Source organism: Strix aluco, chromosome 20 (assembly GCF_031877795.1).
Source record: "Strix aluco isolate bStrAlu1 chromosome 20, bStrAlu1.hap1, whole genome shotgun sequence".
In the NCBI taxonomy this organism is placed as follows: domain Eukaryota; kingdom Metazoa; phylum Chordata; class Aves; order Strigiformes; family Strigidae; genus Strix; species Strix aluco.
In genome coordinates this window covers 9,978,653-9,999,271 of record NC_133950.1, presented here as the reverse complement: position 1 = coordinate 9,999,271, position 20,619 = coordinate 9,978,653, and the positions used below count along the sequence as shown (strand labels likewise).

General features: G+C 46.8%; 1 protein-coding gene across 1 annotated transcript; it reads right to left on the bottom strand.

Moving 5' to 3' along the window:
* Positions 1-1,673: 1,673 nt before the first annotated feature.
* MIGA2 (mitoguardin 2) lies at positions 1,674-20,540 on the bottom strand. The gene is made up of 16 exons (XM_074846157.1): positions 20,423-20,540; positions 18,630-18,869; positions 17,762-17,972; positions 16,697-16,809; positions 14,245-14,356; positions 13,605-13,744; positions 11,954-12,071; positions 11,668-11,768; positions 11,066-11,181; positions 10,564-10,636; positions 9,811-9,897; positions 9,042-9,140; positions 8,408-8,542; positions 7,604-7,657; positions 6,526-6,642; positions 1,674-5,903 (listed from the first exon to the last, which is right to left on the bottom strand). Exons 2-16 carry the CDS (start codon positions 18,723-18,725, stop codon positions 5,703-5,705), a joined length of 1,773 nt encoding a protein of 590 aa, XP_074702258.1. The 5' UTR covers positions 18,726-18,869; positions 20,423-20,540; the 3' UTR covers positions 1,674-5,702.
* Between the last annotated feature and the right edge of the window lie 79 nt (positions 20,541-20,619).

The following is a 20,619-nucleotide window of genomic DNA, read 5'->3' as shown; positions in this document are numbered from 1 at the left end:
GTTGAAAATGCTTTTTTTTTTTTAAAAAAAATAACACTAGGAAGAAGATGGATTTTGATAGCCACAACTCCTTTATAGCTCTCTAAAGGACCAGTAGCTCCTGTGTGAACACAGACATGCGAAAACAACGCATGAAATAAGGTCCTTCCCGAATCTCAAGCGAAAGCGGAATGCTGCTGCTGCTACCCTGCATGTTCTTTAAGAGGTGCTGCAAAGGCCAGGCCCCACCTGGTCCAGGTAATACCTTTCCTTTTTCTTCCCCCAAAATACCTCTGGCCACTGAAAACACCCACTCTGAAGATCAAACCAAAATTAATGTTCCCATATGTGAGCCCAGAGAATAATACTCACCTGGGGAGCCTGAGGAAAAAGCAGACAACAAACAGTACAGCATTTCAGAAGTGAGATAAATGAGCAGCATTATACAGAAAAGCTTGTAGGAGGCAAATACACCTTCAGACCAAACCACCAAAGTAAATTCAATTTTAGAAGATAAAACTGACAGAAAAATAATTATGCAAAAGCAGTGCAAGAAGTGATAAACATAGGCAAGGGGTTGCCTTTAATTTTTATACATCAGGAAAGCACAGGGACTAGGATTTCCATCCCTTAACAAGTTCACCATAGAGTAAGATTTCAGAACAGGGAGAACACTCCTTGTTCTGAAGTTGTAATACACCTATTTTCAGACAGCAATTATGACTACGTCCAATTAATTTCAACAGCCTCTTCAAAGTTGATACTTTTCCTGGCATTGCAGGAAAAAAAAGAGCATTCAAGTCTTCTTATTTGGAAAGAAAGAGCAAATATTTATTGCAGAAGTTCAGTTCATTGCAGAAGACTGCTACAAAGTAGCATGAGTGATTTACTGCTTTCATTATTCAAGTTAAATAAATCTCCTCCTTTCCCAGCTATTGAATATAGAGTTATGCTGGCAGAGTGGATTACATTTGATCTATGTACCATGACAAGTACTGAAAATTGTGGGCTTCATTGCTATATTCACCCACTCCTTCCTGAACATAAGAAGAAAGTGTCAATACACAGAGCAGCCTTTGCTCTGTTCCTTCAGCATAAGAAAGCACAAAGCTGCTCTGGAGATGTAATGAGTATACAGTCTGACACCATGGAAACTAAGAGAAACTCCTTTTAACTCTTTCGACTGACGTTCAGGGTGTGGCATGAGACAAAAATTTTCCTATTCATGAACATTTTATTTGCATATATCATAGTTTGACAGGCTTGCATTAATGCTAACCAAGGCTCTTTTTTTTCTTAATTTTAAAGTATATGGATGAAATCTTAATCAGTGGGGAAGCAAACGGCCTATCTGATTCAATCTGGTTTCTGTATCATTTGAAAACGAAAGTATTTAAACATACTGTAATTGCTTCAGAAGAGTGAGAAGACGAGTTTCCTGCATTGCTCAGCAGATGGGCATCTCTGATATCAACCCACAGTCTTTACTCTGGGTTTCCTTCACATAGTTTGGGAGGCTGATAAGTATGCTACAAGAAATTGGACAATGTTTAAGAGATTCTGCTCCTCACTGGGATTTCTGTTACCACTTTATCATAGCCCACTAGCCTACCCACACCACACCCAAACACAATCAAACCACCACAGAAAGAGAAAAATATGGAAAATGAAACACCACAGTTTTCAACCACTGCTCAAAGTACAATGAGTTGTCTTGTTTATTTTATAGCCTGCTTAATCAAAGGACTTCTCTTCAGTAGAACCAGGGAGACTCCTCATGCAAACAAAACCCTTAAGTTTACTTGCTGTAAGTTTAGCATTTTGACTCTAGGAAAAAAGAGCCTTGTTTTACACCATCACTCTAGCACCAGAGGTGTCACCACAACTGCCACCTAAATCAGAAACCAAAGACTTGAGTTTCTAGCAAGTTTCGCCAGAAAATTTAGAAACAAAAACTACAATCATGAAGGAAAGTTTTATTTGACTTGTAATGCCCACATCCTAAGATTAAAGGTATTAAAAACAAAATTAGCTGCAGAGGAAAAGAAAGAAGCAAAACAAGAACAGATTTGTACACCTTTAGGAAATCGAGAAAAAATAGGCACAAATTTACATTCATTAGTTTCACATATGGCAGAGGAATGTTCTACTGAAGAGGGGTAAATAAAATCCTGCTTTCCCACCTCCTTGTATGAGACAGCACAACTCATGCTCTTCAAAGCCACGCTGATCTTGTGATACAAGAAGACAGATTTTTCCTCATAATTTTTTTATTAATGTATTTGTGCTTTAAAGATCATAAAGATCCTCCTAGAGCCATTTGGTGTAGTCTCTACATACATACTAAAGTACTGAGTATGTACTTTAACCACTGGCGAAGCTTGTTACAACCTCCACATAAAAACTGAAAGTCATGCATATTTGAAATTCTGTTTAAGCATCAGAAACTATTGAAGGATTTTATTTCATAGCTGCTAAGCCACTTTAAATCCCCATCAGTGTTAAAATCTTGCAAGTGTCAGCCCAGAATGATTTAACCCCTTGAGAATAAGGGTTCATTATAAAAAAGGCAAATATCTTATCTCTAGAGATTCTACCCGAATATGCATCTCATCTGCTACTAATACTGAAGAATTTCCTTTGCTAAAACACAATCTGCTGGGGAAAGAAGGATTTTCTAGTGATCTCTTACGAAGCCAGAGGGCAGACAGTTTTTTCATCATAACCTTTTACTCTGCCCTGCAAAACAGATGAGTATGAGGTGGTTGCCATTTGGGCCAAGCCCTGCTCTGGATGGGATGGATCAGTGGAAGCAGCCTGAGCCCCTGCTCAGGGTTGCATCCAAAGCAGCTGAACACAGCAGGTACTGACCACCACCCCTCAGGTCAGGGAGAGCTTCTTCCACAGGAACAGCTCCTCTGAACCCCCTGATCTGAACAGTACCCTTCAGAGGCTGCAGCCACCCTTCTTCTGCCTTTCCTCTCAAGCTACACTGGGGGTGGGTAGGGAGAAAGAGCAGCAATGAGCTAGCAGGGTGGGCAGGGCACGTAGAGGAGTTTAACATCCTCCCTGTTAAAGAGAAAATCAGTTTGTCTCAGCTGACATTCTTGGCTTGTGCAGGAGCGAGTTAGTGTTGGTGGGCAGAGAGGGAGAACTCAACATTCAAGAAGCTGCAGATATTGTCGAGGAAGATTCCTCTTTACCTTCACTGGGAAGGCAGCACACATACCCTGTTTGCAATAAGGGCTAAGGAAAAGCATAAAGCTGTAATAAAATGGTCATTCTTCCTTTTGATTGTTTAGGAATTTACAATTTCTAAGCTTAAAAAGCTGCAGTGCAAGTTAGTGTTTGCTTCACGGGGACCCTGTTTCAGTACCCTCTCCTGCAAGAATGTGCGAAGACCGAAGTCAGCAGCCGGTGTTCTTGTCTGTACACAAAGCAGGCAGGCTGCCCCAAGCACCGAGGCCAAAAGACACTCAAAGTAGTAAATAAATACACATAAAAACTCTAAAAATGAAAAATTAACAGCATTGATTGTTTAGAATTACAATCCCTCTTATTACATTAATCTTCACATTTTAGCATCTTTTTAACCACTCTACAAAGCTGCTGAAGTTACTCTTTCTTCTAAACCAGCCATACAAGAGCACAAAGAACTATAAACATTTTTTTTTTGGCAAAGTAACTTGCTTTCAGAATATCACATACCTTGAATTCACAGTTTACATATAGCATGTATGTCCTGCTAATACAACATCTCCTTCTTCTCTCACTGCATGCTGCCAGGAGCAAGACACCTCAGAAACTTTTCCTAGTTTCAGTTGCTGTCTCTTAAATCATTCTCATAACAGTTTTTTTCATGCAGCCTCACTTGGGTCAGCTGCTCCTCACTTCTGCCTCAGCACTGTCTTGTTTATTGCATTAATCTAGTCTTCAGGATAAGCCACATCAGCCTGATGTGCTTGTAGAGCAACAGATGTTACGTGCTCTACACTTACCCTCTTGCGAGAATCTCAAGACCATTTATCTACTCCTTTTATATCCTCCTGTTTACTTTTTCCCTGTTTACTTCCTTCCTGCTTTTGCCAGCAGAATCCACATTAGATATCTGAAGGGGAAGAAAGAAGACAGTTGTATTCTCCAAGCCCATGCACTGACTTTCCACTCACGTGGAAACTTCAGATTCTTACATTTTTTTTTTCCCCTTGCAAAAATATGGCTAGATAAGGCTTATGCCTTTTACCTGTAACAGACACGAGGGATAACTAATCAGTCTGGAGAAAAAAAAAAAAAACAAACAGTGAAGCTTGCGTTTTTGTGAAAGTCCTCCTTTTCTTCTCCCTGAAGACCTCCTCATTCTGAGGCTGGGACTTGGAGCTGTACGTGGACTGAAACAGGAGAAGGCCCAGGCTGGACCCTCCACCTTCATCTGTGGCACTGCACTCACAGAGGACTCAGCAAATCACTGCAAACCTCACACAAAAGCCAGGACCGCCTCAGGTCCAGCACACTCCACTGCCGCTACCCTACACCAGTATCCAACTCAGAGCATGTCCCAAAGCAGCCAGATTTCAGGTGCTGGCTGGGCAGTCAGGATCACAGCATCTGAGAAGAGCCCGTCCCAGCACTACAAGGCCATACATAGACATGCGGTTGATCTATACCCAACACTACATTATGTTTCTTAGGATTGACAGACTGGAGTCACTTCCTCTCTGGCAGCTTGATCCCAGCTCTCCAGCTACCTGCACACATAACCCCTTTCGTACATCACATCCAACATCTACACCTCTTATTACCTTGTGCATAACAGGAACAGGCACCACGCTATACCGGTTCCCTCTGCTCGTGTACGCCCCACACCTCCTACCCAGCAAGAACTGCTGCTGGCTCATTCTGAAATACAGCAAGGCACTTTGATGGATGTTAAAGACTTTGTGCATGCACGGGCAGGATGAAAATCCACCCCCTCCTCACACTAGCTTGCCTTAGGGGCAAACAGACCTCAGCAATCTCCTAAGCAAGGATGACCACGGCACAGAGCCCGTCACCTGGCCTGCAAAGAGGAGCAACACAGAGGGAACAGACCAACTTCCTTAGAGCTTCAGACTGGTTATAAAAGTCTGCATTTTACTTCAGTGCTTTACAGAAGTATTTCTTCCTCCCTGGGAAAGAAATCTTTGCTAGTCACATTGCATGCATTAAAACACATAAGGTAAAAATCAGCAGTAATGTCTGTAGAAACACAGCACAGAAGAATGATAATAAAAATCCCAAAGCAAACAAAGCCTCCTTGAGAAGCTAAGGGTCAAGTGGAGAATTTACCAATGATGTTCCTGCTCCCACACACAATCGTAAAGGTCAGGGATTTTCTCCCAGGAAACGCACAGGTGAAACGGGTACGTATGTTGCCCTATTCAAGAGAACTGGGCAAAAATCTGGGCCCAGGCAGTTTGTGGTTTATATGACACGTTAACAAAAATAATAATAAAAAGAACAGGAAGGTGGAACAAAGAAGAAATTCAAACCATAAGCTGGCAAGTGGTCCTGGATCCATCCCAGCAAACACTACTGGCTACAAAAAGCAGAAGGTCCCACCAGGTTGCTGTGTCAAGATAGTCTTTGCTGCCACCTGCATATTGCAGGTAGTTTTATCCATCTCTGTGAGGAAAAAGGTCCTTGTACAAAACTGTTTTCCTCCCCTGATTGACATCAGATTGATATCAGATGAGTTCCCCCAGTGGCTCATTTTCACCAGGAAGCACGCCGTTCATCGCAGGGGAAGTCTCGGTGCCCAGATAGCCCAAGAGGATCTCGCTGCGCCGCCGTGACAGCTGCAAAATGTCTTCTGCCAGTGACTGCACTGTTGTGTATCTCACGTTGTCCAAATCAAACATGTCCTTCAGATATTGTACTATCTGGTGCTGCAAAGACCAGGAAAGGTTTACAGTCAGGAGACCTCCTCCCACCTGCCAACAGCAGCTGCCTGGACTGCAGCAAGCAGAGAACCCCATAAGGAATTTTGCATGTCTGCCATCCAAAGATCTGCTTCAGGCTGGGTATTACATTTGTGGCCAGATCCCCTCACACCTCTGAAACAGGATAGCAGAGCTCCTGAAGTCAGGAGAGCAATGCTGATCATGGCAATATCCATGCAAGCATGTAATGAATGCAACACAGCCTCTCATGATATCATCTACAAGACAAGAGGACTTCGGCTTTAAGATCAAATATGTAACTTGAAAGATCCCATGTACTATTAGACAAGATATTATTTCAGCATATGCACCCATAATCTTTTCCAATACTGATGGTATAAATTGATCTCATCACACATTTTGCTATCAGCTATGGTAAACTGTGCTGGGAACTTTTATCAATCTGAATTCAGCAACCTGCACCTCAAAACCCAGTGTTTTTCAGAAGGCTTTTGTACAGAGCCAAGTTTCTTAATGCCGTGTCAGTCACTAAAAGCACACATCTACAGCTTTAAGCTAGAAGACAGCAGGAGTCCCACACAGATTAGGTACAGAAAAACAATCTTACCTTGAAGAAACTGCAGACTTCAGATAGCTGCTGCTTGGGCCCCAGAAAACCAAAGGCTAGAACAGGACTGACATGCTCCGATACGGAGTAGAAATGAGAGATAAAGCCATCTGGTACCTGCCACAGGGAAGGGAAGAATTGGTTGGTCTTGGTTCTCAGACAGAATTAGCAGCTTATTCCATATCAGCTACCGCATTTCCTGCCAGAAAGCACCGTGCTTCAGTAACTGAAGTTTAAAGCTATTTAAGAACATCTCTTCCTGCAGAATTACATTTATCTTTCAGATGCCTTGAAGGATGACTAGAGCTTTCTATCTTCATGTTTCTAAACTACTATTTCAGGAGAAAAATAAATAGAAGAAGAAAATGAAAGGCAACCATCAGGCAGTCTTTATGGACTCTGGACTAAGCCAGGAAAGGACATGCAAATATCCAAGACAAAGCTACTGCATGACAGCACCAATACAGCTTCCTACGCTTTCAATTCTCTTTGTACCATCTCATGAGGCAAATCCAGTCCTACCAGCTGGCTGTGGGATAGGAGTTGAAAACTTGCCAGAGGCCACAGACCCTGTGGCAGAACGGGGCCTGTGAAGTTGCGGCTTCCTGTTCCCCAGGTTCCATGAACTCATCTGCTTCGATAGTTTAGAAAGCCACAGATTTAAGGGAAATGCATTAAGTAATAGCTAGTCAGCAATCAGCACTGGCAAGCAGAGAAGCCCGTGAGCCATTCATTGCGCTGCCAGCAGGGAAACTACAATTCAGGAGCAGCCCCTTGTTGCTTGGTGTCTGTGACCATTCTTACAGTATTCTGAGCAGGGAGAGGGAATACCAGACAGGCAACGTTGTCTTTTGAATCCTCACATTAAGAAAAAGGCAGAATAAACCCATACGGATTCAGTAAAACACTGAATGGCACTGGAGCAATGATGGCAGGACCCCAGCACTCTAAAACATCACAAAGAATGCAATTCAGTTCAGTCTTATACCACTCAGATTTTGTATTTGTCAAGATCTAAGTGTTATCTTTTCAGCTTCAAATACATTAGACTCTTTCTCTTTTAATTAACTTTGCTTACCATCAAAAGCCTCCTTTTTGCTTTCAGAACTGACCAGCAGGCAGTTGCTAGAGCCTATGATTAATGAAAAGAGACCATCAGTTACTGGGATTACTTTTCAGAAAAAAAAAAAAACACACAACAAAAAAACAGTTTACCAACATGTTGCCATAACAATATCAAACAAGTGGCCCTTTGCTGCCAACAATTCTAAAATTGCTGACAAAAATCTAAGTGAACTGGAAGCAGATTTGGCCACTCCAGACCTGCTCCTGAAAAGCTGAAGTGGTTTTGAAGATTGCCAATATGATCTGACATAGCTGCCAAACACCCCTGAATGCAGACTGTAAGCAGACAGCTGTTAAAAGGTGCCTCCCAACCATCTTCTTCTCAGTCTATGAAATTAATCAGTCTTAAATATGCAGCTGGGGGCCAGAACTAGAGGAAAATGCTGCTATTTGAGTGTCTGCTGAGGTACCACCCAAACGAATGGCCAAGTGCTAAAAAACACACAGGTTTTTCCCTGCGTTTTGATCCTCTTATTCACAAAAATATGCGCTGTCATCTTTTAACATCTCCATGGCATCAGCGATAAAGGCAACTAGAAAAGTAAGTCTATTAGAGCCAACCAGATGCTTTTAAAATAAGGAAAGCTTTCCTGTAAACAATTTACATGTACCAGAAGACTGTTGTTTAGAGCTTCAGGAAGGCATGGTATTTCTGAAGAGAAAATTCAGCGCAGCCAGGACAGCTGAGGTCATACTCTTTTTCTAGCCTTGGCACTGCGATCTCGCGCTCAGTGCAACGATTCCCCATTTAACGCACCGTCTCCTTGAAGCTGTCGGAGAGCCAGCGGTTGCGCAGCACAGCCAGCACGGAGGAGGGTGGGTTCTCCAGATCCTCAAAAGCATCCATGAGGATGAAGTCCAGCACAATATCAAAGAAACTCATGCATACCACCTGTCAGAGAGCAGAACAGTCTGTAAAGGAGACACATTTAAAAAAAGATGGACTTTACTCTTTTGCTTCAAAGCAACTAAACGTAATGAGGTGAAGTTTCCCACCAAGGCAGAAGGACTGAACTGCGTACACTCAGTTCACAGTCTCCAGAGAGGGGTTGGCCAAGAGACTTACTAATCCTGTGTCCAGAAAAAGCCCGGTCAAAAGGCAAACAAATCTTACAGACCTACAGACAGTAGGTTGTGCGCTCTAGAAGAAGTTGGGAATTTGAGTTGGGGTTTTGGGTTTTTTTAACCACAGTAGTGCTGACATTGCTGAAGGCAAGATTTGCCATGAAGTTTAAACACCCCATCAGACAGTTTTGCCCCTGCCCTCCCCAAAAATTATAATTGCAAAACAATCGCATTTCAGCAGCAGTTCTTCCACTCCTGAGCCATTTCTATATATTCATTATCCTCCAACTCCTCTGGAACTTTCTAGAGAGAACATCGTTACCAACCCCTCTTCCCTCCAGCTCCTGCTGAGTGGTCGGCCAGGTCTCTTGCTTCAGTGCATAATGCAACATCTCCTCATAGCTTTCCAGAAAAGCTTTGGGATTCTGGGAAAGCAGAGAAACAAACCACTTCAGAAGGTACAACAGTTGTGGGCACATTTCACCAAAGTTTGATGACTCTATTTTGAGCTAACATCAACACCAAGGCATGCAACTGGCTGAAGTTTTTAGCCAAAACACTCTTTGTGCAGAAAGAGAATTTATTTCTGGGAGGCATGGATGGCCCCAGGTTCAGCTGGGACTCAAAGCACCTATGCTGCTCCACTTTCTTCAAGGAAGTAGCTAGAGACACCTGTAAGCAAATCAAGCCAGTAAGGGACTAACGCTGTGCAAGCGACGATCTCCCTGTTTAGGGGATAACCAGTGACTAGAGCAGTGATCTGAGAGCTGCTATGGGGTTGACACAAAGGTCTGATTCTTTCCCCTTTCCTATATTCCTTCAGATGATGCCATTGCTGATGCACAGCCTGTACTCTCTGTTTGCTGCCGTAAGGCACAGTATCAAAGTGTGGACAGAAGCTGCACAGAGAGGTTCTTTCAAGAGAATTTGGTTAAACAAGATTAAAAGCACAGGCATTTTATTTCTCACAACAGTCACCAGCATACAGATCAAGTTTCTTTCTTACAAGACACTGGAAAAACTCTGAGTTGGGATGGAAGAATAAGCGTCCCTGTGCTTGCAAGACACAGATAAGTTGTTATACAAACGTCCTACCTTTTCAGCTTTTGTCATCAGTCCTATCACCATTTGCTTGCCAACCTCCCCAAAAAACAGTTGATTGCTTTCATCCTCCAGCAGCTCCTGCAAAGGGAACACAAGAAGCCTCCAGTGAGCACCTACGCCCACACGGATTCCGAGTTGGGAGAAAAAAAAAAGGGACATAAAGCAGTGCAATGCTGCATACACCAGTATCATTAACCTTTAATAAGATAGAGTCTAGAATCTAAACAAAACTGCTCTCCTCCATGAAGCAAGTTTAAAATTAGGCTGAAAGACTGGAAGAGGCAAGAATGGAGGCACGGGAGCCAGTGGCAGTGGGGCCAGGGCACAAAAGCTGCTGTTCAGGCTCTAGACACACAGTGCTAGGATGCAGATTGCAGTAAGGAGAAGGAAACCTCGCTCCCCCACTTCAGAGGTTTGAGTCCAGACCAATGACAAGCTTAAGTGGGAGTAGCAGCTCCTGGGCAGCTCTGAAATTACCAAACTTTCACTTCCCAGAACTAAACCAGTGTCAGTGGCCATGTAACCAATGCTCAAGCTGGGCACGGGGACCAGGGGATCCTCTCCCTCTCCAAATCAAAGCGATCAGGACGGGATTACAGAGTTAAGCAAGGGGAGCTTGGGCTGCTGCTGCTTCTGCTTTTACTTGCTCTAGAGGGGGAAAGACTTCACCCCCCACAGGCAGAGGAGAACGTGCTGCTGGCAGCAATGCGCCATGGGAACCCAGGAGCCTCAAGCTGTTCTCACCTGGAAGGCCAGCCTGACACAATGCAGCTTCGCAAGGAAATCCTGGTCGCTGTAGCAGCCAAGGAGCTCTGTCCTAGAGGGAAAGGGGGAGGGTTGCATAAATTTCAGCTCTCCTGATGTCTGTGTTCCTAACAACTATGCTCCCCTAAAAAAAGTAATTCCCAGTCTGTGCCTAGGAGAAAGTAACAACTGCATTCCCTTTGCACAGCTCCCTGGGGGACCACAGCACCTCTGCAAAGGCTGTTACAGCACAGGACCATGCCAGCCAGCCAGAACAGGCACATTTCTCATTACTAATTTCCTGGGACAATTACCCTTTCTTAACATGTGTCCTAAAATCTGCGGCTAGTTCCCTGGGAATTCTGAACCAGCAGGAAGGATGCTAAGAGTTTCCAACCCCAAAGGTTTATTCTGGTTATAGGGCTGCTCAAGGCAAATGATGTGTTCGCACTGCTCAAAGGAGCCTCAACACAAGGACCCACAACTCCAGCTGGCACTTCACCTTAGCGTCCGGCACGCAACTTTCCCTTCTTTCACTAACTGCAGAGCTTCTTCATATGCCGCCACTGGCTTAGAGAGGTGGAATGGTATTTCCTCAAAGTGGAGAGAGTCAAAGAGCTGTAGAGGTGGCGAGAGGCATGGGAAGAAAAAAATGATCTTGTTAAATATTTGCAAATACTCAGAGACTGCACACAAGCAAGATGTGCTGCCTTCAGCTAGCAAACTTTTGTCAGTGCCAATTATTTCATGCAAAGATATTTCTTTTCCCACCAGTTTCAAAGCTGTCTCAGCTCTGACACAGCTCTAATCCCCTAAAATTTACACAACCAAGCCACGTTACATTAGATTTACAGTACTTTCCTAGCTGTTATGGCATGTTTTCTACCATAGATAAGGAAGATGACATGGAAATGCTGGTTGGAAAGGGCTGCACCATGCCCCTAATTAAACAGCTTTTCCCAACATCGATCATGAACCTCCCAGCTTGGGGCTGTTGCTCCATGTTTCACCATCTTCCTCTACCAAGAGGTGTTTGGCTCCACTGCCTTTGTGGCTCCCCTCCAAGCAGCTGGACTGCAACACACAGCTGAAACTTAAAGTCACCTCTGCTGCAGAGAAGAAGGAGTCCTCGGAAATTGAGCTGTCTTCATCATCCGTCCGAAGCCGCAGTGACCCATCCGTCAATGGAAGCATTAAAGTCTTCTCTGGAGGAGAGGAAGAAGCTGCATGTGTTGGGAGTTTGTGGACTACCATTCCTCCTAACTCCCGTGCTCTCTCACCCCCACCCACAAACAGCATTTTGTCACTACTTCATTGCCTAGCTTACAGAAAAGACATAAAACCAGACAGAAACTGGCATTTTAATGCATTTCTAACCCAGCTCCCATACCCAGATCCAGCAGCATGCTGTCTGACGGGAGCGAAGACCCAAACTCTTCTTGGAGGTGGTAGGCTCGGTGCAAGAGGGACTCCAGCTTCTCGGCAAACTCCCTTTTCTGGGACTCCTCCTTGAATATACATAAATGCCACCTTTAGTTAGCCAGCTGGGCAGAGACAGATTGACAGCACAAATATGGAAGGAAATTTTCAGTAAAATGGGATTTACAGTTTGCAGATTAAATGATTTAAAGGGGAGAGGGGACTCATTAATCCTACAATGCAGCTAATAACGCAAGGAGAGGGAAGCTTCTGCGCAGCCTATTCAAACCCTCTGGCTTTTTAGCTTCACAATTTTGTTAAAAAAGGAAGAATGAACTTAAGAACTTTAACCTGCCATCCAGAAAAACAGGTATTTTAATGAGTTACAGATCACTTAATTCTCCTGACTTGTGACTTTAGCCTAATTTCAAGAGGGAGTCACATCAGAAAACCTGTGTTGAATACAACAGAGTATTCAGAACTGGATAACAGAGTAAGAGTCCTTGGATTAAGGTGCTGGGTATAAGCAAAGTTTGCTGTAAGCAGCACAGGAGGATAGGGGGAAAAAAAAAAAGGGGGGCAGAGGGGCAGAAAAACAAGACTTACACAGCATCTTGCCTTCATGCCCCTGTGTCTGCATGAGTATCTTACCCAGAAGACAGAAGCATTAACAAGAAGCACAAAATCTATTTTGATAATAAATCAACTGGTTTTAAGTCAATTTTAGAAATACTATAGGACTGTTCAAGGAGAGACAACAACAAGGCAATCCAGATTTTACTTGGCTAAATATTATCCAGCACAAAAGACAAATATCCCCCACACGTACTACACCAGGTCGTGTTTATAAGAGGCTGGGAACACTTTTTGCCAGCGAGAGCTCCTGGAGAGTTGGGAGTTTGGCTCCTTTCACAGTCCTGAGCTACAGCTGCTCTTTTTAGCTTTGTGGTTGTCACTGAGCCATTCTAGTTTGGATCTCCTCTTATCAGAGGGTCTTCCCTCCATAGTCCTCAAGTCCAAGACAGCAAGGCATTGTCCTAAAATACTGGTTCCTGTAGCTGTAGGCTGAATGAGTTACATACCTCCCTGCCCCACTTGCTCAGCGAGCAGTAGCATACTTAGCTCCTACCGAGTTACCACTTCGCTTTACTCATTAATACACACAGGCAGCTGGCCTCTGCTCCTCCACCCAGCTTCCTAGGAAAGTGATAGTGACCATCAAGATCTCCAGTTTCAAGTGTGTTAAAAAGTTACAGACACAACACTGCCAGGCAAAAAGCTGTTTCTTCCTTTCTGGCGCTGTATTTGTTACAGCCTTTTCCCACCGCAGCCTCTGCTACTGGAGGACTTGCATGACAGTGACTGACATGATGCTGGAAGCTGGGTAGAAAAAGCTGGGGAATGAGGGGGCGAGACTTATTAAAAAGAAAAAGAAATTAAAAACACCCACTCACATTGCATAAGGAAGCTGCAGATATAGACAGCTCTTAAACAGAGTCTGGTCCAACCCTGCCCTTAATTTGCTCTTCTTTTAACCTCCTACTAATTACTGCTTCCAGCACCCAGGCTGGCATTTCAGCACATTCCCCAGCTGGCAAATCAACGGAAAAGCGAGGACCTACCTCTGGGATGTTCTCAGACATGCTCTCTTGCTGTTTCTTGCTGTCCCAGGGCACAGGGGTGCTGGTACTAGCACTGTCCCTCTGCCTGATGGTCAGTGCCTGCTCCCACTTCTGCAGGGCCTCCTCAAACAGCTCCATCCCTGGTGACACAACCAAACACAAGCTGTGAGAGTCCCAGGCCATGCGGGAACAAAGCGATACAGCACAAGTCTTTGCTCACTCAGTCAATGCAGCAAAGAAGGAAGCCTCTCTCCAAATGATAAGAAAGAATAAATGTATTCTATTTCTTTCCCTTTTAAATATGGTTTAATTTGGATTAGAAGTTAAGAACATCCCCAAACTGGTTAAAGTGTCAGCTGTGTTACTTCCAAAATACTGTTCTCTGCATAAGGTGAGCCTGTTGCTCAAAGAACAGTATTTTGGAAGTAAATTATTCACTGAGAAAACAGAGAAATAGTTCTTTAGGAGAAGATGGGATTTTTATAACTAACAAGTGACCAAGTTTAAGTCAAGAATGGGAGAGCTTCCTGTTAGAGCTCTACATTGAACTGCTGAGGCTCTATGGCAGTTTACACTCTCTTTTTGCTCTCACAGTGATAAACAACCCTCCCAGAGCAACGTTACCCTCGTGCTTGTTCACCTTGGACGTAGAGGCTTTCTGCACTGGAATCACCAATGGCTCCAGCATCGCCCATTGCCTGGGCCTCCCACATCCCTGCTGGTGTTGGGCTTGAAGAGTTGACTGCTACCATCTGCAGGAAGGGAGCAGAGAGCAGCAAATGCCTTTTGAATTCTCTCCAAGGGTAGCAACATAAGACCACACAAACACCACCACCAGTTAAATTTCAACGATAAGCCATTTCCCTTCCCCATCTTCTCCCTTGTGCTTCCCCGTATCAGTACTCTCTTGTCTGGGAAGGGGAAGGTATTAAGGGTTACTGGCCCGCTCCCACTTGGGTTCACGCTACGCTGTCAACAGCCACACAGTGCTGAGAGGCAAGGTGAGAAGTCCTGCCCTTCTCCCCCCAGCACCACAGCGCTGTCTTTGAAAGCACAGAAAGTTGTGTGGGAAATACCTTCCCAACCAATTTACACTGAAGCTTCACTAGGAAATGGTGAGCTCTACAACGGTGAGTGCTGATGGAGGCAACAGCCTAAGAAAGCTCCAAAGCAATCACTACAAAAGAGCAAGGATTTTGACAGAAAGTTCATGTCAGCCCCATCTGCCTGTACCAAAATCACGGGAAGTGGGGGGGAAGCGGCCACAGTTCAAACAAAGGAACAGATTACCAGCAAAAATACAGCTGAGGACTTTGTCCAGAGGGATCCTCACTCTTCTCTTTGTAACCAAACCTACTCCTGGGAGGGCTGAGCACCAAGATGCACACAGCAAATTATCAGCTTTCTCCAATTTCACACTAGCACATAAATGTCTTTTAAAGTCTGACCCAGTAGAGTGCTGAGTTCAACAGTCACTAGTGCTTTCATATGGCTTAGAAAAATGTCCAAATGGGAGCCTGATACTAGGAAAAAAGCTACAATAATCGTCTGACAGATCAGTTCTTGCCCTGCCTCCATTGATTAATCTCTGTGGAGTGTTAATAAATCACCTTGAGATCCAGAACTGCAAATCATCAGTTCACTGCTGCTGACTTATTTACTAGATGGCAAAGAAGAGCCCCAGAAAGCAGACAAGAGAGCTGGCAGAAACTGCAGCTGTGTGAAGGATGAGCTCTTTTCCCATCAAGTAACATGAAAGTAATGAGTACAGCATCACAGACGCTCAGCTCCCACACAATGAAGGGGGTACGGGAACAGATCCCCCTCCGTGTGGATATCCCCACCCCTGCACCAGCAGTGGAAAAAGGAATTTAGACAGTTTTTTATCTAAACAGACTTCAGTGATACAAAACCCAGACGACATCTGTGGGAAGGGAGAAGCCGTGGGGGAATTAAATGGACGTGAGAGTCCTTGCAGAGGGAGGGAGGCTAGAGCTGGACACAGCTTGGTCTGCACTGAGACGTCCCAGCATATCCCAGTTACCCCGGGGGAATACTGGTGGCAGGGCTCCTCTCCCAGCGCCGCACCAGCACTGCCGCCTGCTGGAGACACGCTTTGGCCTGCACAGGTTTTTGGCAACTTTCTGGTGCTTTAACCATCCAAGACAAGCTAAAATACAGCGATGCCCGCACATACTGCAGGGTGCTGCTGGCCGACAGCTCCCTTCCGAAGGGTGATTTTTCCCTCTTCTTGCCCCAGCATTGCTAACCAGCCACCGAGCCCAGGCAGGTGACACCGAGGGGGTGTTTCGCAGTAAGTCGCAGTGCGTGAAGCTGCAGGTTTGCTCGTGCTGCCTGCTGCTCCAGCACCAAGCGAGGCTTTGAGCAATGGGGATGTTAAACAGGTCTTAAAGCCACAAACGCTCCCCAGCACCTCTGCATTTGGTCTCACAAGAGGTGAATATAAGCAGTGATGGCTCCTGCCTGGTTAAGCCTGAATTACCTGTATTTATAGGCTGCTTTTGGCTTTGGAGGAGGTAGAACAACTAGGCTGTCTTCTCAACTAGCACTGTTTCCCGAACAGAGCTATCAGATTTTGGTAATTAACTTGGTTTTAACAACCAAACAACCTGTGAGCTGCCCCACCACAGGAGGGCTGTGCTGGCACAGGGGCTGCTGGGCCACCCAAACTCTCACCACAGAGGGAAGCAAACAAGCCCCCCATTGCTGTGAGACCCAGTGACAACCCAGCCTTGCTCCCTGAGGGGGTCACGGAGAGCCCCGAGGAACCACGGCCATGTCCCACACACAAGTCCCTCCTGCAGCCCCTTGTTGGCCAAAGAAGTGGGATGTACCCTGGGGCTCTTGGGCACAGGAAAATGCTGCTCTGATTTCACAGAGGCAACTCCAGACAGTCACTGTGAGGTTAATATCAGAACCCACCCTACAATTACAGCAACCTGTTCTGCTCCAAAAGCTTTGGCGCTATCCATCAGCCAGTACAAGCCCAAGGACTCAGTGATCTTGTTACAGGTAGGTACACTCACATCTCCCAGCCCTGCTTCTCCCAGCCCAGTTGAGAAGGTCCTTACCGAGGCGAGGCTGTGGGAGGAACTGGAATGTTTGCTGGGCTCGATGGAGGAAATTCCGCTGAGCGTGTCATTGCTCTTGCTGCCAGGACTCTGGACTCTCTTGCTGGAGTATCCTGTAGTTGGGAAGGTCACACAAAAACAGGATTTTAGACCCAGTTCACTGCAGTTGTGAACAGGGAGGGGAACATTGCCCTGTCAAGTGGGACTGTGAATGGGCAAAGCAGTATTCAATACTTAGAAATGAGTGACAGATCTCCTGTGTGTTCTTTTTTGCTCTGAGACACTAAGAAAGCTGGTATCAGTGGGGATCTGAGGCTGAGGAATGAATATTTATTCACCACTTATGGATGGCAGGAGGCAAATAGAAAGCATCAAAAAGAAACTCCTCCAAATTCCCTCGGGCCAGACAGAGCACAGATGTCACTCCCTTGGTTATTGTTAAAAACGCTTAAAGATTTTCATACGTTTCACAGAACAAATGCTTAATCCCTAAAGTGTTTTGCTGATGCCCTGGGTCAGTCTTACCCCAAAAATCAATACAATCAGGTGAAAAAGCTGCCCAAGGTCCAGGAGCTGCCGCAGAGCTGGACGGACACTCCCACCTCCCCAGCCTGGCCCAGGCCACCCTCCCCTCCACCCCCCAACCTCACTGACGCGGCTGCGCGTGGGATCCCTGGGTCAGGCATCATATTGGCATCACCGAGATCAATACGCAACCAGGTCACCGTGTGCCCCAGATCGTTATTATCAGGGGAAGCACGGTGTAACGGGTCCACAGTCTCTCTGTTGGAAGGGGGATGGGAACTGCAAACCTTGGTGAAAACCTCAGTGTCACTTTTTTCCTCACAAGGGCTTTGAACTCAGGGTCCTTCCCCTTTCCTCTGCTAACCCTGTGTTCATGGCACTGTGCTTCAGGCTTCTAATTTCATTCTGCACCGATGCACTACACAAATGGCTTTGCTTTCCTCTCCCCCCAGCTGTCAGGAACTTCTCATCAGCCCCTGTACACCCTCTTTGCTCCCCCACGAAAGGTTTTTGGAGATTTTCCCTTTCTGCAAGGCCAACCTTTCTTCACAGAGGAGACCCTTCTGGTTGGCAAGATGGGCACTGTGATCCCTCCAGGCTTAAAGCCGCACTTCTCCGGAGCAATCTGCTTCTTTCGACGACGACGACGCTTCAGCTGATGAGCTGCAAGAGCCAACGCAACTGTCCCAAGAGCTGTAGCAAACAGCACCTTACGCAGGCCTGGAGAGAGCCGCAGCTGAGAGAAGACAGACTTTAAACACAAAAGATATGAAAGAGCAACAATGAAAAACCAATTCCAGCACCTTTTTTTTTTTTTAAAGCAGTCTTAAACATAGGACACCTCAGCATTTCCCCTCCCACCCACAAAACAAAGCCCCTGCTACACAACTAAGACTTAGCAGCAGAGAAACTGCTCCACCATTCTGACAGAACCTAGAGAACTTGGTCTCGATTATCATTACCAAAACACACTGCAAAGTTTGCACACAGCCTGTAACAGATGCAATCTGAGTTACCCAAATTCAGCTCTGAAACCCTGGTATGCAACTAAACTTTACTGCCCCAAGTGTTGCATTATTACAAGTGTGAAATATATTAATAATCTTTAAAACAAAAGTCTTTTTTTAGTGCTTTTGAAGAAGAGAAAGGTCAAACCCAGATGTTCTCCCAGGGAGGGATGTGGGAAGCCCTTCTCTCTTCTCCCCAAGCCCACCCTGAGCACCTCTCTCCCACCATCCCAAACTCTCCATGCAATTCTTATGAAACCCTCAAACCATCCAGGTCCCCCAGCATCGCCCCGTCGTGCCTCTGCCCCTCACAACTAAAACAGACACTTCTCTCTCTACAGACAAACCCCAAAGAGAAAACCCAAGGAACCCAACAGAAAAGTCTTTCCTGCTTGTTGTACCTGCCCAAACGTTGTGTAAACAAACACAGGGATCTCTGCCACGGTCATTGCCAAGGCCTGGATGATGGACATTCCCTCTGTCCTTCTAAATGCCATGTCTGAACGAGGATTTTGGCACCTCCAGGAGCCACAAAGGGGAAGGGCACTTGTGGATGCTGTGTGAGCTGCTCACAAAGAAATCCAACTTTTTTCTGACATCTGGCTCAGAGTCCTGAGGTCGGCCTTCATCCAGCAATTCTCCTACAGGAAGAGGAGAAAAATCAGGTGAGTGAAGGGAACACATGACCTGTGCCTCCTTGTACTGCACTTCACAAACCACACACCAGGTCACTTGGAGCAATAATGCTGCTAGAGCCAAGCAGGCAGGAGATCTAAAGCATCTTCTCACCAACAGCAGCAATTTTTTTTGTCCTACCAGCCACGGGGTCAGATTCCCAAACTGCTCTACAGCAGCAGCATCCTTGGGCTCGACAGCTGCCAGAGATTTCTACCTGCACCAGAACTGGCTGCACACGGCTGGAGGGATTTTGTTTGCAGTCCCCATATAAAAAATAAAACCTATTACAAATAACCACACGTACACTTTCATTGGCAAAATTCTGACACACAGAAAACTGAGCAAGAGCAAAGACCTGCTCAGGAGTCACCAACCAAAGGGTGTTTGCTCAGGAAGTTTCAAAGCTGCTTGAGTTTACACAGAGTTTTGCTGGCCATGCTGGGAACTGGGGAGCAGGGATGAGCTCCATGTCAAGGACAGAGCTACAGAAGAATGTATTGAAACCAGGGGGGACTGTCTTTTAAACATCACAAAGTTGTAAACCCTTTGGTCCCGCTCCCTGCCAAGCCAGCCTTTGCAGCAACCCAGCCCTGCTGCAGCGAGGAGACGCTGCTCTTACCCTGCGTGCGGCCGTGCTCCGGCCACACCGGGCTCTGGCATCTCCCCACACCGACAAGCTAAACCCACCCGGGGTGTTACAGCCACGTAACAACCCCCCATTCCTGCCTGACCCCACAGCTGACAGCAACCTCACACCCCACAGCCCGTGGGTTGCTGTAAGCCCATCCAGGAGCCGGCGTTTGGAAATAGTCTCAAGGTGGCGGGAGCCCGCAGGGACCAGACACGAGGGACGAACTCTCCCCACAAGGTTAAACGCAACGTTTTGGCCAGAGCAGAGATGAGGAGAGCAAAGTGCAAGAAATTTTGGGCACAGAAACCAGCCTGGGGGTTACTACACCTGGCCGGGGAGTACAAGGCAGCAGCAAGGCACCGGTGAAATCCCTCCAGCCGGGGCATCTCGCCACAGCCCTGCCTGCCGCGGCCTCTCGGGGCGAAGCGGTGAAGGAACCCCCGGGTGCGGGGGGGTAAAACCCACCGGCCAGGCAGGCCCCAGGCAGGGAGGTCGCCGCGGGACACCCCGTAACCAGCACTGCAGCAAGATGGGGCCCTGCAGACGGGGCTCCCTGGAGCATCCCCACACCCCCTGCACCCCTAGGAACCCACCATGCCCCTGCGCCCCGGGGTCCCTCAGGCCCCTCGCACCCCTGGAGCATCCCCTGGGCCTCCTGCACCCATACACCCCGGGGCACCACCCGCACCCCACGCACCCCCAAGCCTCCCGCACCCGTGCATCCCGGGGGCGTCCCGTACCCTCTGCACCCCGCTGCGTCCCCCCACCCTCAGGCCCAGTTCCACCCGGGGGTCCCCGTTTTCGATTCCCCCCCCACTCCCCCTCCAGCGATGGTGCAGCCCGGCCCGGCCCGGCCCCCGCGAGCGGGCGGGCGGCACCACTCACCGTGGCGGGGGGACGCGCGGCCCTGCTCGGCGCCCTCTCCCCCCGCCGCGCGCCATGGCCGCGGAAGGGCAGCGTCTCCTTCCCTCGCGCCGCAGCCTACCCTGAGCGGGGGCGGAGCCGACGGCGGCGAGGCAGCACAACCGCTCCCCCCAGCGCCCCTCCAGCCAATAAGAGCGGCGAGCTGTCAGCCGGCGGAC